Raw genomic sequence first — 19,528 nt, forward strand, 5'->3', positions numbered from 1 at the left:
TATGTATGTGTTGCGTGAAAAACCGCGCAGACTATACACTACATTACAACATAGCTTTCAAGCCTCACACTTCAAGTTATTCCTCACATTAAAAATACATGAAAGCCAATTGAAATGATGTGTATGTCTACATGAAAATGCAGCAAACCCAGCAACTTGGTACACACAACTGCAAGTATTTCTCCAGCAGTTATTTGAAGTGTCTATATGACAAATGCTAAGGCAAGAGTTTAAAAACCTATCACAAATGTTCATTCAATCAGTTGTCTCTAGTGGCTAAAATCAAAGGCATTTAAAGTGATGCTTTGGAATTATTCATTGCAAAACAATCCTATTCTTTCAACAGGTAACTAATAAAAGATGGCTGAGAACAGGCTTGCACTACCCCTGAGGTCCAATTGTTACTCAGAACACTGCCTATTTTTGCTCCCTGGTGCTGCATTTTAACTCTAATTGCATGATCAAGGCAATAAATTGGACTCAGGGGACAAAAAAACCCTACAAAAGTACCTACCCTGACAAAACCAGAGGTTGCAAGAAAATGCACTTCAAACAGAAGTGAGGCAAGACGAGACAAGCGAAGGAGAGGTATCAAGGCTGGAAAGACAGTCATTAATACTGACAGATCACTGTAATTCTGGCTGTCAAGGTGATCGATTTAAGCAGCATATGCCAATCAATACTCTCCTCATTTACTGAGCAGCATGAGATATATATTTAGGTAAGATGTCCCTAAGACAGGATTTCAAACCATACTTAACGAACATAAATAGCACAATTTATGCTTTGGAATCTTAGCTGTCTTTTCATTTGGCCTTTTTTTAATCGGGCAAACCTCAGTGTGATGTTATCCATACGAAAGTTATTTTAAATGATTCTGTTACATCACACTGCCATCATGTATACCATTTCTTTATGTGAGATACTTTGAACTCTACCAATTTTCCATATAACGTATTAAAACACTCTTAAATGCAGCTGCTATTTAAGTACTGAGCATTTTGCTTATTTTGCATTAGTGGTTTGCCATTCTGAGTACCACAGCCACCCATGGTTTACAAGAAATCCAATCTTCCCGGTATTTCCCCTAGAATTTTCCTTACAACAGTCTCTTATTGTTCAAATAGACTTGTGACATCAAAAGAAAATACATTAATTTGATATAATAGTTCAGGGGGAAAATTCTGTGAGGATAATAAAAACAGCTCTTACTGTGACTGCACACTTACTGCATACCACACGCACACACACATGCATGACTGTATATTGAGATATAAAACTTTCCTCTTATATTGAGGTCTTATACAGAGAAACTGTTACATGATTTCTTGAAACTGAAACACCTGAACAGATACTTATAAATGCCTTGGAAATCTTCAGTTTTTCATGTTATACCATTGTATGTAGGCATTCAATTAATCACATTTTGAATTATAAAAAGATCAAGTGAGCTGTCAGCAGAACTAGGATTTGGAAGAACAGCAAAACTGAGCACATCAAAGTACAAGAAAGACTGAACATCGTATTCCCCACCTGAAGATTCTTGCTTGAACTTGGAAAACCATTTCCATTGCTAAACAGTAAAACAGATTTTAGAAATAACTCTATGTTCTTCCAGAAAAAACAGCAGGGGTCATATGATGAACTCATCCATGGCTCTTACTTGACTTCATATCAGATAAGCCTACAACGGTATGATTCAGGGATGGGATAAATATTCACTAAAATCCTAAAATTTTCAATTATTTGTTGTAAAGCATATAAAGTAGTATCTACAAAGTGCATCATGCATTATTTCTAATGTCTATTTTTTCCCACCTATGAGGTAACAGGTATGTTGAAACCTTATTAAATGTATCAAAATTGTATTGGCAGAAGTATAGCAAAGTTTGCCAAGATTCTTGGCATATGGCAGTTCAAAAAAATTCTAAATCAGAACATATTAATGGCATACATTATTCCTTTCACTATAACAAAATTAATGGCCCTGTGAAAAATAAATTCATGATATATATTTAAGGAGACAGAGCACCCCTTATGGCTTTTCCATTTGATACACAGTTATCATTGATGCAGTGTCACTGTAATTTTATTTTTTTTTTCCTTACAGACGCTCATGCTTCTATATGATAGAAAACTTACTGGACTTAAGAGAAAAGGAAACTGGCATTGCCAAAATCAGTACTTTCCAGCTTTAGCTTCTAAGTTTGTGGTTAGTGAGAAATCTCCAAAATCTTCACAAATTCTAGTTTGAAAATGTAAATCAAATAAATAAACTTAATTAAATGAAACAAATGTGGCCAGAGAATCTGAAGAATCTCTTTGCTTGCTATATGTCATTAATAACAAATACTTTCTTTTTAAAGATAAGCTTTCCAGTGTCTGCAGTTCTATCTTCCGGCAGATAATGGTCAAGCAGGCACAACAAACAGCGATACTACCAGTTCCAATAAAATCCTTTCTTGTTTCACATAGCTGAGTATCACATAAGAAAGCTTCTTCTGAGCTATGAGTTTTTAATACAGAGGAAACTTCTAACAAACCACTCAAAGATATTATTTTATTCATAAAGAAGTTACTGTCTTGTCAGATGCCAAGCAGGGTTAATAACTTCCCTTTCTCTGGAAGATGACTGTCTAAAAAGGTTAGCTACAATGCATCAAGTACCAACTGCTTAGGCATACAATGTAAAAAAAAAGATGGGGGATATGTAAATCTTCTAGTTTTGATAAAAGAATATTAATTTACCCAATCATTTAGGTTAAGCTTTATTCTCTAATATTTTGTAGGTGGAATAATTAAAACAGCATTATATTTTTACTATTTTAATTCATCTGTTTCATATCACCAAAAAAAAAAGAAATTCAAAAAAAGAAATTAGGTCAAAGGCTTTGTAGATTATTATAAAGAAATGAAAATTATGCAACGCTGGTTATGGATAAAACAGTCATCAGTATTCCAGGTTCTAAAACTTCAACAAACTGCGGATTTCAAAGATGCTAAATAGCATTTGTTACTGTGTGTCTAGCTACATATCGGGTAGCAACCTTTGGGAGAGGAATACTACATAAGGCAGAAAGCACGGTGTCTGAATTGCACTATCTGAAGCGCAGATCATTTGGAGTAATTGTTAACACTCTGAAATTTGTGTGCAATGTGCAAAAAGTGACACTAGTTGTTGCACAATTGGAATTTCATTCCCACAAGGTTACTAGTACTTCTCCTGTTTTGTTGTAATAATTTTAACAAGTTGGATCACTGGAGGTGCCTACCACACCAAGTACAGATTGTTATCTTGGTGCGCCTCTTGGCATCTGGCTAACATCTGTTGTTTATTCAGGAAGTTCAAGTAAAATTTCATATGAAGCCACCTTTCAATTGTTCAAAATATTTAGTATTGATCCATTTCCTACACATGGTAGATTCTAAATTCAGAATGTGGCAAAGTGCTTGCTCTGAGATGCAAGCCATGAATGAAACTATTCCTATCAGGAATTTCTTTGCACTTTAGTAAATAAAATATTTAACAATCCCCTAAACATTAGCCTCCTTGTTCTACATCAGGGTGAAAACAATTGTTTTCAACATTCAGTCCCAATACCACACCTGCAGTTATAAGTCTTGGAAGTTTTCCTAGCGTGTCTGCAGCTGGAGTGTATTCAGGAGATGGCATGTACTTCTTAAGATAAGGACAAACGCAATCAGAAGAAGAAACACATCAGCTATGAGATAGAGAAGGGGTGCTGCTGCTTCATTAGCATGACAATACAAGTATTCTGTATTGTCACTTGTGGCTGTATGCACGCATGCCGCCTGTTGGTGAGGGGGTACTGTTAACGACAAAGCCAGGCCACCAAAATATAGTGAGGGACTGCAGAATCGTTGAAGGGGAAACTAAAGCAAATGCCACAAATCAATGCAGACTCCCCCCAAAACAGCAATATCCTCTTCACGCAGCTGCAGTGATGAATATGCCAAGCATCACGTTAAAGCAGGATACCTGCCATGCGCGACTGATGTTGGCTGATAAATTGAGTAAATTTTTCCTCTTAAAATACTACAATACAGAAACATACCACTATAGTATTCTGAGCAAAGAATAAAAACCCGCAGCAGATGAAACCTTTGAAAATCATTAATAAAATCAAATCTTCAAAGTGTTTTGGTATCCAAGTTTGCTATCAGAAGTGTCAAAACAATGTCAGAAAGAGGAAGGTGATTGACGGAGTATGTCAAACTCAGAAAGCCACTTCAGCCCATACAATACATGCTCGAAGTCGGGGCAGACTATAAAAGGGAGATGAGCAGAATTTCCTGTATCCATGCAACCATTATTATACTATTCACACGTACTACCCATTGCCACATCCTGATTAACAGACTAGTGCAATAAGGAAAAAGTTGCAATCAGGTTACATGAAGAGGACTGAATATCCCTTCTGATTACAAATGGCAGCTGATTTTTTCAGTCAGGTCTGCACTTAGAAAATGCACTACCTGGGAGGATGGATAAGCCCTCCTTGGAAGCAGGAGGGCCAAATGCAGTGCCACTTTCTTACCATCCTGTACGCAAGCAAATCAACACAGTCCTAGTAAAATTAAGAGCTTACCCTGATCCATCTCCACAAAGATCTACAAAGTGACATTGTAAATATTCCTCAAAAGCAGACAAACACAAACCTACGCATGTATCACCAACTCCACGCTGAGTCAAAACGTGCCCACCAAGTATTACACAGCACAGCAAAACAAACCACACAGCGGCAGGCACAGAGTCACCCAGACACTGGTGCTGGCTTTGAAATGAACTATTTCTGCTGGTCTGCTACGCTAACAGGAGAGCTAATGCAGATGTGTAGGGCTTGAAAGGGGTTGTTTGACAGAAGCTGCAAGCCTTCTTGCTCCTTAAGATGCACGTTCAACTGAATGTCTACTAACCGTCATCAAAGTTCCTAATAAACTGACACTGTTCCAGTATATTTGATACTCATAAGTAAACAAAAATTAATTTCGAGCAGATTGCTTCAGAATTCTCTTTCACTGATACTGATACGGTCCTGGATACATGGGAAGCCTTGATTATCGGCTTCTTTTTTCCAGCTGGGTCTCTGTCTTTGGTGTACTTTCTAAAAACCAGCTTTTTTGTTCATTTTTTCCCCCTCCCTCTTCAAACATACTGCTTTCACCACTCTGAGCCCTCTTTTTCTTTGCTCCAGCCACACTCCCAACACAAGGAAAGACCACCTTAATCAATGAGTCCTGAATTCCACAACAGACATTAAGTCTGGCGGGGTCTCCAGAAAAGCTATTTAACCTCAGACCATAAAATACTCTTCCCCACAGCCTTCAGTCCACAACAAACTTAAAAGCCAGTAGTGAATTGCTTCAGCCATAGCTAAAATATGCCAGAGGAAAAAAGCAGGAGACACTGAAGACAGTCCTTGATGTCTTCAATTCCCTGCTATGGCAGGAACATAATTAGATTCAATTTTCAAATACTCCCAGTTAACAGACCATATCCATGTTACAGGAAACACCCACCAGTCTTTGCCATTCTTGTAGGAGGGAAATTCCTTCTTGACCTCAAATTTGGCCATGGGTTGAACACCAAGAACATGTCCATGACATTTTTAATCAAGAGTTTTTTAAACCACTGAGAGCCAGGCCAAACTTTGAAGTTTAACATTTTTTTGCTGTTCTCCACTGACACAACTGACTCAACCATAGCCTAATTCAAGCCAGGGAAGTTTGCAGAGTATTTTCTAATTTCACGCCAAGCAAACAGCTTTTGAAGAAGTGCCCACACCCCCATTTTTTATTTTTAAAGTATTCTAAAATGCACTGAATATAAGATACCCCAAGCCAGGTAGAAAAAGAATACCACCAACTACTTAACAAAGCTGCCCTTTAACATCAGTGCCTATCAACTGGTGCTTCATAAGCTTACCAAGTGATGACACAAAACCCATCAATCAATACTATATAATATTAAATATACATAATGCTTTCCAGTTACATGCTAACCATGTTAGGAGACAAATATTAACATTTCAGTGGAGGCCATGTTATGTCATAAATGACATGCAGTGCTTTGATGCACATAAAAAAGTACAATTTGGAGCACTGAATTCAAAGTGCAATACGCAGCTCTTAGGAACGGGCCAATTCCCAGACACTGAGCTGGCAAGCTATGTCCAAGGAATTTATTACAACTTCCATATTCTGTAAAGAAGCTTAAACATACAAGGCTGTGGGGGTTTCTGGTACTGAAAGTCTGCTATTTCAAAGTGAATTGTTTTCCAATTGCTCATCACTATACATCAAAATAATGCTATAAGCCATCAGTTTTCATGGTATAACGATGATAATACATTTTAAATTCTTTGATTAAGCCACTTGAGTAATGACAACAAGATCAGACCTCTCCAAACATAAAAATACAATGAATCAACATCTGTCAACTACAGAAATGGCACAAACGTCATTTAATGCGATCACATCAAACACTATCCATCATTCATCTGTAAATCCACTTCATCGTATCTAAGCCAAAACTCTGTCAATAATAACAGTGAGCCTTAGGAAAACCAGAGAATTTTAGCAACAATCTATCACATGACAAATACAAGTATCTCCAGCTTGGGCAGAAATTAAGCACAGAATTTATTTTGGATCAAAATTTAAACATCTTTTAATTTATGAAATGAAAAAATACTATGTTCTTGTTGTTTTAACTAACAGGTATATAACAGAACTCAATCTTAAGAAAGAGAGGTATAAGTGACTGACTTACCTTACGTTTTTTAATTTCTGGTGGTAAATCTGTTCTTCTATGATCAGCCCTTTCAAAAAAAACTACAATCTCAATTCCAATAAATAAGAGAGATAATATTTTCTGACATCTTTACAAAGACATGAACAACGTTTTGACAACAACTTTGTATTCTGAGCAGAATAATACAATCTGTATGACAAATATGTAACAAATTTCTCATGTTGACAGAAAGCTGCATTCACATCCTTTTTATAACTAGAAAACAAAACTAAGTCACATTAATGCTTGATAAATACTTAATAACTTTAAGGAAAGAAAGATTATTAACACCATGACATTGCTACTTTAGAAAGTCTACTCACAAAATGGTCATTAAAATAATTTTGTTAACAAAAAATGATAAGTACATGTTGTAAAACACTAGAAACGGGCAATTTTTCAGCATCGGATCTATTCTTCACTTAATTAAAAAAGCTGGTCTTCATCTAAATACTATTCTATGTGTATAAGTTTCCTAAGGGCACCATCACCATGAAACAAATAAAAATATTTTCCCTATGTTAATGGGAAAAAAATATGACAGATATGAAGATCGTATCTGTAGAACTGCAAGGGAATGTATATACTCCAGAAATCATGTGAGTGAAAGGATACAAGTTTTGGTATAATGGGATTAATGATTTCAAAGCACGGCTTGCATTTATAGCTGTTGCACGAACCATAATAGGAAGAATTTTTCCATTCACAATAGCACCATCAAAGAGTGGACCAAAAAATGGAACCTGAATAAAAAAATTAAGAAATTCAACATAAAGCAAGATCTTAGCTATAACAATTAGCAATCAACATTAACAATAGAGCACTCAAATATATCTTTTTTTCCCCTCCTCATTGCTAGATAATCAGACCAGTTATTGTGCTCCATGACAGACCTTTTCTCTTGTGGAAATATACAGCCATGTAACTGCTTGATATCCTTGGTAACAGATAACACAGCATTTGAAGAAAATTAAGCAACCATCTGAATATTATGTCTCATCAAAGCATTTTTCCACGTTTGCTGCAAAAATCCCAGGTACAGTCATGCATATGATGTTTACGAGGTTGAAAGGCTCGATGACAATATTGTAAGCGGTAGTAAACAAAAGGACTAATTGCTCAAAATAATATTTATCATGGCTTTAGATATAACATGTTCATAAGGACCAACTCAATGTGTAACTGTCATACAATTACTGGTGGACCGACCCTCACCTCCCATTTTCTTTTCTTCTTCTATCTGCACTTTTTATCTATAGTTTCTACACAAATGGACTGTAAGCCCTTTACAAGAGAAATCTCTGGTGAAAGTTTGGCCTCTAGACACTAAGTGTAAAGCTGTATTTGTGACATCAGTAGAAAACCTTGATGTTTAGTACAGGTAACACTGAAAAGGTTTACAGAGCAGATGGTTCTATTATTTTGGCATTATATTTCTCTCTAATCAATCATCATTTTGCGATTAAAAAGGACAAAATTAAAACTCAGTTAAGTATCTTCATTTCCTGTATATGTGAATAAAGTTCGGAAGCTGCTAGCATAAAAGCATGTGAAGAAGAGCAAAGTTCGGGCATCAGGCCAGCATAGGGAGCAGTGTACACTAAATATTCTTCCTGCTAAGATGAAACAAATGCTGCAAAAGAATTTCAGATCCCTGTATTATTTTTGCCCTCAGTCATTTAATGTAGTTTTGAGACGGAAGGCACTTCTCATGTACAAGGACAACTGTTGGACTTAACAACAATCCCTGCTCTTCGTAGTTTTCTTAACCTGCACACTCCCAGTAACGCAACTCTGTGTACTTAAAGTAGTAAAAGAAACACAAGAAACCCAGTAATAACAAGACCATGTACTGGGTATCGTTTCATGCCTGTCATCAGATAGGGGCAGTCATCATATAGAGGGAATTCCTATTTCTGTCATACTTCATTTATTAATATTAGTGCTTGTAGAAAGAATTTTAATAGTTAAAGTACAGAAATTCATAGCAAGTGACATCACACAGAGAAATTACACAGTAAAACCACTCATGACTACTTTTACTTCGTCAGTGTTCACTACCTTAAACCACTGTATGAAGAACAGGGCCAGCACAGACATTTGAGGAACAGTCGTTAGGAAGAGCATGTGCTCATATGCTTAAGAACTGAATCGCCTTGCTTTGCTACATTAATCTCCACATTCTGTGGAGGTAAAGCTAAAGTGAAAACTAGCTTTGTGACAAAGAAAGGGGAATATGACATGGATGGAGAAAGCTGGAGAAAGCTATTATTCATCCACCACAGTCACATATCAAATTTGATTTAAAAGTTTGCCAAGTTCATCTTAATATTTACATGATTACACAAAATATTCTAGCTTTGTTTCCAGTTTATGATGCTAGCAGATATGCTTGGCAGGATCCGGCCTTTGCAATGTTAAATGGCTGATTTTACTACGCGTTGTACTCGGAGCTCTTCCTCCTACCACCACTGCAACTGTCAATGCTAAAGACACATCGCTCTGTGGATTAATCTCTTATACCAAAACCTCAGACTGTAAACAAAACTCAGTTCATATCAAACATACAAAGGCAACACACAAAAAACCCCAAACCACCAAACTCTTACCTCAGGCTTTTTCATGATCTGGATACTAAACATATGGTTTTTCATGGGGTAGATAACTATAAGAACATCACCAAATTCTGTCGGAATTATTCCTCTTCTATAATCTCGAGTATGCTCCGACCAGACAATGTGTACTTCATCATTTCCTAAATGTCTTAGCTGGAAAAGCAGGGATAAAAACCCATCAGTTTAAACATATTCTATAGCCATACAGCTACACTAAATGCTCGTATTTCAAAAGGACAAACCCACTAAAATAAATGAAGAAAAATTAGTAAAATAACCAAATTACACTATAGTGCTCTTACAATTTCAATGACAGTATTAGTTCGTAGTATTGGGTTGTGCTATATATTTGTATACATTGGTATCAGTGTCTATTTAAATTAACATATGTCAAATTAAAAAAACAAAACCAAAAACAAAAGATCTGTTTTCTACTGAAAGCTAAATTTTTGTTGATAGTCTCTCAAGATCACAGAACGAGTCAATCTCATTCACTAAAATGCTTTCAAGTTGCCATCACTGACAGCCAGCAAACTACTAAATTCTATATGAACTTTTAAAGGATATGAATGAACATGTGTTTAAAAGTTTCGTATGTAAGCAGTCTTTAACCTCATCATTCTAGCCAAATTCCAAACTGGCTACTACAAATGAAAAGCTGTTAATGGAGAATAGCTACTGCATTTTCCATGGCCCCCGGATTAACTAACTAAATGCTCATTTCCCATGAAACCTGTATAACTTTGTAAAAACAACACCCTGCCCCTCAAAAACCCCAAATGGCTCTTGATTTGGCTCAGAATGGCCAAATGGGTTCCTCAAAATCCACGCTGTATGCTCAATTGTAATCATATAACCAGATTAAGGAATATCTTGAACACTTTGGAACTACCTGCACTGAAGCTCCCAAAATGCTTGTACTGCTAAGCATTACCATCTGATAAACAAATGTTAACATCACGGAGAGAGGCTTTGCATATACTGATTAAATACACTTGGATTATTAAACGTGAGTTTCGTTCCAGTAAGGGATATTTCTGAAAATTCAAGATGGAATCTCATTTTTTCCTTGCTTCACCAGTTACAGCTGACAATTGTCTTCACCCCCAGTTTTCAGTTTGTTTGCACAGCCTTAGGTCAGTAGAATTTGTCAAATAATCATCTTGATGCTATGCAAAAGACAGCACTGTGAACTGCTGTTAACGGGTAACATGCAGATACTAATCTGAACACTTACAAGAAGTTACTGTGTATAAAAAGACAACAATTTTCTGTACTCATTTTCAGAATGCAACTGTACTTTAAATAAAAGCAAAACATATACACAGTTATCAGAAAATTTTCATTGCAAGTATTCACTTGTTTATTTTACAAAACCTCCTGGAATGCTGCCTTCATCTTATCTGAAGGCTTATATTGGCTGCCAGAAGCAGACTTACGGAAAAAAAAAAAAAGGTAAAGTTAAAAATTAATCTGCCTCCGCTCTTCTCTGCTAGCTTTAAATTCTATCAGACTGAAAAACAGGGCTGTATTTCTGCAAAACAAATATTTTCTGCAGTGTTGGACTGGGCAAAGGACAGATGGCATCAATACCCTACATCTTGTCTGATGCTCAAAAAGTGATTTATTTTGCCTGGACCAGATCATACATGCATCTAACCCACAATGACTGCAGTTCCTTTTAAGTGAGCTGGTCTTGCCTCTTCTGTGTGTAGATGGCTGAATTATTCCGAACAACGCTTAGTTAGGGATGCTCTTGTGCCAACTGTAAACTCAGCTCAACAACAGACCAGGTTGCAACAACATTCTCTATGGTGAGTTTTATTTGAATAGATCAGAACAAAACCAAGCAACAGACTGAATGACTGATATGCAACACACACACACCAGCTAGATAAACCCTGGCTGACACTTAACAATGGCAAACATCACAGGAGACAACTAAGTGTAGAATTGTTCTGAGGGCTTGAACCTCTCCTGCCTTCCTTGCTGAAGCGCCAGTCAAACTATCTGCTGAAATATGACAATGACAGAAGGGTACGAGGGCCTGATGGCCCCACGCTTAGAAGCAAGTGAAAAGCTCAGGGAGGATGAGGCTGCCTAGCTGAAGAGAAAGCAAGAGGCAAATCAGTTTAGGTATAAAATCTTGTGGAGTGTGAAAAAACTACATGATCCTAGATTGAGGGGTGGCCATCTGGTGCGCTGACTGAACTGAACTCATTGAACTGGCTGCCAAAAAGCAGAACTAGGACTGACGGACCCACCACTGCTCTGCACCAGCCCTATTTCAGCAATATTTAACTATTTACTGAAAGAATTAGCCCTCCTTTACTTACCATCTATGGGTTCAAAGACAACAAACTCAGAAGCAGGGATGGTGACAGTGTACATCCCAAATAAATGGCGTTCAAATCCAAAACATATAGAAGAGTTCAGATAGTGCAGCTTCTTGAGGGCATCGCTGCCTCCGAATTTCATTTATCAAAGGCTGTCCCTGTGTACCTGTCACAGATATCCGCAGCCAACTAGACAGGGCACCAGCTCTTGCACAGCTGTGAAAGCTACCCAGGCAGAGCATCACTACTGACACGTGCTTTCACATCAGACTGACACTGATTTTAGTGGGATAAAAGCATACTGTGCCGTTTTTCCAGAGGAGGAGTACTGACAAGGGATATGTGTTTTTTCGTGCCAAGTGTGCTGAAGCCGTTGGTGACTTTTTTCAAAGTTTGCTTTATAACCCCATAGAGTGAGGTGTGAGGATACGTGCCAGGCTAAAAGCACTAACTTCTTCAGAGGAAAAGGAAAATGGATCAGATTATTCCGAGGAGTTTCAAGTCCCGCCAGGTGTATTTTACCTCATGATTACTATCAAGAACGATGTGGCAAAGATCCAGGTTAGATAAAGCACAGAATGGCATCTCTGTGTCATACAATGGTTTGAGAGTCAAAAGCAGATGGTGCAAGCAGGTGGATGAGGGTATAAACCATGAACGGCGGTTTAGAACCAGATGTAAATACTCAATATCAAAACTATGATCAGTGCCTTGTTTCCATTATAGGAGGTAGAAGACTAACAAAAATAAGAGACAAATAAACAAGATTGGGTGCTGCTGATTTCTTCTTTGTGTTTGGAGAATAATTAGGTTCTGGGTAAGTCATTCTGTTCCTTTTTCAGGAGCAAATCAGAAGAAGTTCTGACACTAACATAGTGCTCCTTATTGCTTCTTTCAGATGTCCACACCTTAGTCAGCAAGCAAAGCTTACAAAAAAGCAAAGCTTATGGTGGTAACTTGACCCATCAACACTTGATTCATGGAAGAGTTCCAATACCTGAAATTGTCTTGAAAAGATTTCCAAGGTCTGCTAGATTTTGCATAAACTTTTTAAAAAGACAAATTTCAGGTTTTCTTAATTTCAGTTCCCTACTGAAGGACCTTGAAATTGAGCAGTGCCCCATGACAAGGCTCTCCTGCAAGCACAGCAAACATTTGGAGAATCCATCATTCACTGTAACTATTACATCACAGGGGAGCCAGAGATTGAGCTCTTCCAACTGTAATCTGGATTCTTTGTGTCTTTGTATTGAATTGGAAGCATCCCAGAACTTGGTGTCCTGGACACAAGAGGGACAAAGAGCTACAACCACCTCTGCTCATTGAAACCTGAAGGACAGACAGCAACATGATTTCCCAAGAAGAAGGCGTGGTCCCAGTGTTACCTAACAGAATCAGATTTGGTGCACACAGAATGTACAGGTGCCAAGACTGAAATCTGTGTCAATGGTTACTCAAAACTCACCACCAGTTGTGTAAGCCACTACATCTTCACACTTGTTTCCTTGTCTTCCCAAATTTACAGCTTTGTACGTGCGTAAATCACAGTAAGCAAAACAAAGCGTAAATCCTTATTAGTGATGCAATAATATAAATAATAAAAAGCTCTAAAATAACGTTATACTTCAGTAAGCAGTAATACACTATAGCTGCAACATCTGGAACTATAGGTTACACACCAATATTCTAAAACTCTAAATACTGCATAAGTTCAGATCAAACTGCTATAAGGAGTTTATTATTTAAGCCAAGGCAAGACACAAGACAGAGATGGACAAATGCAAAGAAATTGTAAAAAGGCATTAAAGATTAGAAAAAAGTCTTTTATAGCAGCATTCTTCACGACCGAAAGTGTCAAGGTCAAAGAAAGGAAGGTTCAGCTATGGAAACAGTTTGGGCTATAGTGGATAAATTTTAACTGTGTGTATGGAAAAGCTATGTTGCAAGAAATGTTAGGTAGAAAAAAGAATAGAGTCTTAAGCACAGACTGAATGTAAGAATCTAGAAAGTGGACCAAATTAAAGATGATTTCAGGCTATGGGCACAAGTGACAGGCACAATGGTCATGTTATCCGTGGTGATCCAGAAAGGTGGCAATGAGAAAGAGATTAAGAGCTCTGTTTTAGCCATTTTAAACCTGAGCTGTCGGGAAGACAGCCCTGAGGAGATGTCAGAGACAAACAGATTTTTTTAGGCTTGCTTTGAAACTCTACTCCATTAAAACAAATATATAAAAATGACCGACTGTTAGGTTACCTGAAATTTCAAATTTAACTCAAAATACTTTAAAATATTCTTACTCTATAGCCATCATCATGTGTCAGCTCTCCTAATACATTTATGTTAACTGAATACAAAAGAAACGTGAAATAAATATAACCAGGAGGGATGATCAAATCTAATTTTGATACATTAGTGTCATATGCTGTACATGTTACAATAGCAGCCAGACTTAATACTAAGCTGCAGGCTATACTGAAATTTCCAAATGGCAGATTGTTCTAAGTGATACCAAGTATAATTGAAGTAATAAACGATAGTAAAAGCAAAGCACACTGTCAGGAAGAATTTAAGTATTTACTTTTTAAAATTAAATGAGTTAGGTTTGGAAAGGCAAGACAAGTGAAATAATGCAGGGCTCAATTTACAGAAAATTCCTTTTATTTATCTGTTGCATTAACCCTTGAACTCTTGCCAAAATTACTGTAATTTCTAATACCCACTTACCTAAAGGAGGGAGGAAAAAAGCTATTATATTTTCTTATGATACAACAGCTAGCCCCAACTTTTTTCTTCTTCAAAAATGGAAGTGTTTATTATAAAAAGAACAGAAGGAGCAGAAACATCTGAAGTAACGGCTTAATGCAGCTACTTTTGCCCACTAAATGTAAGCAGCACTGCTGTCTACAGCACACGCACCCTCTAGTTGAATTTTTCACAAAACTTTGTTTCAACAATTATGGTGTGTTTTTTTTTTTTAAAGCAACATGTGTATTTAATTGTTACTCCAAAAAATATTGTACTAATAATTTACATCTATAAACCTCCAAGTTCCCAACACATGTTAATACCACAATAAAAAAGCTAGCTATAAATACCAGGAGCAATAAATCTTTTACGTTGTTAGGACAATGTCACACATAGTCTAGAATCACGTTATACACCCAAAGCCCAAGATGAACCAGTATTCCGATCATTAACAGTATCACTACTACTTTTCATTTACAGATCTTGTGTATAATATTCTCACCTGCAATGCCTTCACTCCTTTATCAGGCTAAAGAAGGAGGAGCTAGACAGGTGATAAGCTGCAGAAGCACACACATAGGCTTTCTCACTCTGTGAGCTGAGCCTTCACAGTTTCACTTAATCCTGATATTTGCATTGCAAGTTTGTTCTTGTAAGGGTAGTGCAAATACTTTTTACTCTAACCTTTAATTTTAAGAAAACCAAAAGGGATTGCATTATCAGCATTAAATCTTTAATCTACTACTTGCAAATTAAATACCTATTTTATATAGGCATTTTAATGTTAAGTTCCTTTACACATTCAGAGGATTTTCAGCAGTTCTCTCTAAATTCACGTCTTTTCTTGCTTTCATTCACATCTTCAGAAACAAGTGCTTCAGAGGTATCCAAGACACTTAAAACTTTTATTTACTACTCTGTAAGACTGATGGAAAATAAGTTTAAAATTGGCTTAGCCTCTGCAACAGCAGAATCTTGATTTTGCAGTGGTTCGACTGGCAGGAAGAAGTTCTGTTTTAATTTAATTTAATTTCCATTTATAAGATGAACCTATCATGCACCTCTAGGCACATTTACAATATAAAAAACAGTGGCAGTTCTAAGCCAACTACTGCAAGTTTGCTTGTTTTTATCCCACTGAATGAAATAAGACAAAGGAAGTACATGAAAGACCTGCAGAGAAGCACAAAACTTTAAGTTTCTTTGGAGGTCACGAATAGTACATGCACTCAGAACAATTAAAATTGTTAGCACATACACAACAGCTCTCAAATTGTTTTTGAGGTCCCCTGTAGTGTGTGTGAGCTGGACAGCATCTCATGAAACACATTCCTTTTGCAGTCTAAGCAAATTAAGCCTAAGAATTAAGCCTGTTTTCCTACTCATGCCTCTTGATATCACTTGCTGGTTTCTCCCAAGATGCAAATTTCAGTTGATGTTTTTCTCAGGTTTGGGATGATTTTCATAGCATCTCTCTATGGTGCCTGTTACTTGATGTCTAATGCTTCTTCTCCTGCGGTCTTACCTGCTGAGTAGGAATACAAAGAGTCCCCCTCACTCTATCTCCTTTACTTATCCTACCTCCATTAAACATACGTGAATTAACACCTTTGAAATATGTCTCTACTAAATTCAATTGAAATGGGCCAAAAGGGCTTAGGGAAGGGAGGAGAGACATAAAGGCAGCCTCACAAGCCTCCATTCACAGGGAAACTGGGCTTAAAAAGAACAAAAACCACACATGGAGAAGAACAGGGAAAAGTGTCACGCAGAAGTGAAGCAGCTTGACCCAACAGCCCATCAGCAGCTGAGCTACAAATACAATCCCAATCTTTTGATACACCCTACATATCATACAGACCTCAAATACTCCAGATTACTGATGAGTGAGACTGTGGGTAAAAGAGGAGAGAAATAGGCCTGGGGCAAGCTGCAGTTGTTACAAAATCCAGCTGACACCATTTTCACAAGCTAAAATGACAGGAGGTCTGGACCTGCACCGAACCTCGCCTGGCAGCAACAGCTATACGTACACCGAGGTGATCGTGGAAACAGACACGAGATCTTCCCTGTGTGTTCTGCTGAAGTCCACATCATTCCAAATTATTTATTATTAATTAATTTTCACTCTGACCCATCTTCCCCCTTGTCAACATTTTTAATGTTCTAATTCAAAGAGATTATAACTAAATACTATGAGAATAATTGCAAGCTGTGTCATATAAAACCAAGTTTCTGTTTAAAAAATACAGAAGCCAGTCAAGTTAAAAAATATATATACACACACACACTGTTCTATACTAGAACAGCAGCAACAATCTTCTTTTTAAATTTGCTATTTTTACTAGTAAACCACTTTTATAAATCATTTAACAACCTAAGTATTACCCTGGCTTCTACTTCAGGAAATAAAAACCAGAAAGGATCCAGCACCACGGGCGTATAAGAAAAAACATTTTTTAATTAAAAAAAAACCAAACCAAACAAACCAACCTAAGATACAACAGTGACAAGTTAGAACTTATAGTCAGTCTATAATAATAACAATAATATTTTTTTCTTCAAGTTGAACACAAAGAACAAAAAAGTCATTAATAATTGAAGCTTGCCAGAGGCATGGCTATTTCTCTCTTTACTGTCTACTGTCTAATTTAATTACAAGTATTAAACTCCTTGCTGAGGTCAACCAGCTTCAGTTCCTCCAATATTACACTTCAACCAGTGCTCATTAACGTGTCTACTGAAAGGATTAGCACATCTGAAGATGTATGTATGCAGGGCCGGGGACAGTCTAATGATAGCCAATTGTTCATTTATAATAGGACACATGTTCGAGACTGTAACTTATTATCACTAATGTGGAATTTATTAAATTCTAAAGAAAAAAATACCAATACAGCAAACCATTTTTTTCTTAATGTGGCTATGAGAGATCATATCACTGTTGAGCATCTGTGCCTGCTCCAAGACAAAACACCTTATATACAATAATCACTGTTGAATTCTTTACATTTTTACCTTTTTTTTTAAGGCAAATTAAGAGACAGCGCATGACTCTTAAGTAAATACAAAATCATCTTAGAAAGTTCTCACCACATATGTATTAATTGGCATTTAAAGTCTGAAAGTACTAAAACGTCATGCAGATGCAATGCTTTTTCTTCTACACAAATCATTACCTCCCTGCATTTTTCAGAACTACATGTGTGATCCTGCCAACAGCTGCAATGATGGCAAAAATCACCGGTATGGCAAAATTAGAAATTGATAGAGAATAATTTATATGGCTTAACCTACTTCAATAAAATACCAACTATTAGCAGGTGAAGGTGTTACAGTATTTTATGGTTTTTTAGAAAAAGTTACTGGATTTTCTTTGTCTCTAATTCCTCTGGGTTTATTACCAAAAGAAAATCTGTTATTCAGAAACACCTACCTTTTTTGTTAAAGAGTCATCTGAATCAGAAGGCATTCTTGTTGACACATGGAACATTACTTCTACTGTCGAGGTAGCAAAATATGGAGTGGTCAATCCAGTGCTTTTGTTTTTTTGCAGTCCTCCCATAAAGCCACAATGGTTTGTGAGATTCACCTAGAAATAAAGCCCAGAAAGGATTACAAGAAAAAAAAATTATCAGCTGATAAATACATTCTTTACACTTTAAAATGCGCTTTCAACTGATTTTTTAAAAGTGAAGATTCTTTTCACAACAGCACAGTTATGCTTTTCTAAAGAGCTCAGACTCGCTGACTAGACTGGTAATAAGCTGCAGCACAGTGGCATTCTATATTCCATGGTCAACACAGATGCTGCTGTGAGGATGAGGTTAGAGAAAAGGAAAGTTGTGTAAACGAATATTTACTGCATTATGCCCTGATCACTTGACTGCAGTCACTTTCATGTGCTTTTTGAATTTTTCAGAATTCTGTGATATTACATCAGCCTTGACCTGAGCTCTGAAGAAACCCCTGTGTGTGTCAGACAGTTTTAAATTGTCTTTTTACCTTCCATAAATTTTCTTGAGAAATTTTCATTCCGTGAATATGAAAAAAAATCACAGGACACTAACTGGTAATTTGTAAATAAGTCTGTTGAGTCTCAGTTCTATGGGATATATATTATATTGAAATAAGTAAGATGCTTAGTGTGCTATTTCACTTTTAAAACACTGCCTAAAGGAAGCTATGTCTCCGATGTGGATACATTTAATCTCTGCCCACATATATTTCCTTTTCTATTAATAAAGGATGCAGAACTTAATGTTAAGAGGTTAAAATATTAGATGTTTCATCATGGAATATTAATCTAAACTAGCAACTCTTTAATTGAGGTAATAAAGGCCAAGAGAATTAACCTGCTAAAGAAGGAAATTTGAAGCCACTAATGTGGTTTGCTTTTTTTTCCTTCTGAAGAATCAGGAATGTGGGAAATAAACACCTATGTTCATGACAGTCATAGACTTCTAGCAGTTTTTCTATGTTCTTGTGGAAAAGTCAGAGCCATTACCCATACAGCTAATCTGGTAATGCTCTTAGACACCTAAGGAGCAAAAAAAACCCCCCAAAACCCCAAAATGAACACTCATGTGGACATTCCTGATGAACGCAAGTTGCAAGAAGAACAAAAACCCTTGCAGTTTCTTATGCAGCCAGCCAGGAGCAGGAGCAATTCCTGTACTTCTGTGCAATGGGCTGAGTTGAACTTCACTTCCATGGTAATCCTGTGTGGTCAGAAAGGAAGGATGCAAAAAAGAAAAACCTCTTAACAGTATCAAAGTAGTGATGGAAGAGCTGCAAGCCCATATAGATGATGGGGTATTTCTGGCTGCTGGAAGAGACACGGAGTGGAGTGTGTGAACAGATACATGCCTGCAGTGGAAGGCTGGAAGAAGGGAGCAAGAGAGAAGCTGTGCATTTGTACTTCTTGGATTCCCAAATTTGAACAACGCTCAAACTTCAATGGACTTAACACTTTAAAGGCTTACAAGGAAATCAAGACGCCTCCTAAACAGTTC

At 36.9% G+C, this 19,528-nt stretch overlaps 1 protein-coding gene across 12 annotated transcripts in view; it reads right to left on the minus strand.

Annotated features, from left to right (window-relative positions):
* The window catches only part of RALGAPA1 (Ral GTPase activating protein catalytic subunit alpha 1), a 132,876-nt gene that overhangs the window by 24,345 nt on the left and 89,003 nt on the right, over positions 1 to 19,528 (minus strand). For all 12 annotated transcript variants that reach the window (XM_055715075.1, XM_055715074.1, XM_055715072.1 and 9 more), the window contains 3 exons: positions 17,950 to 18,105; positions 9,424 to 9,582; positions 7,430 to 7,557 (listed from right to left, as the gene is read on the minus strand). In XM_055715075.1, the coding sequence (XP_055571050.1) occupies positions 7,430 to 7,557; positions 9,424 to 9,582; positions 17,950 to 18,105 (443 nt within the window). The remainder of the gene's footprint in view (positions 1 to 7,429; positions 7,558 to 9,423; positions 9,583 to 17,949; positions 18,106 to 19,528) is intronic.

This window comes from Falco cherrug, chromosome 7 (genome assembly GCF_023634085.1).
Source record: "Falco cherrug isolate bFalChe1 chromosome 7, bFalChe1.pri, whole genome shotgun sequence".
Taxonomy (NCBI): Eukaryota; Metazoa; Chordata; class Aves; order Falconiformes; family Falconidae; genus Falco; species Falco cherrug.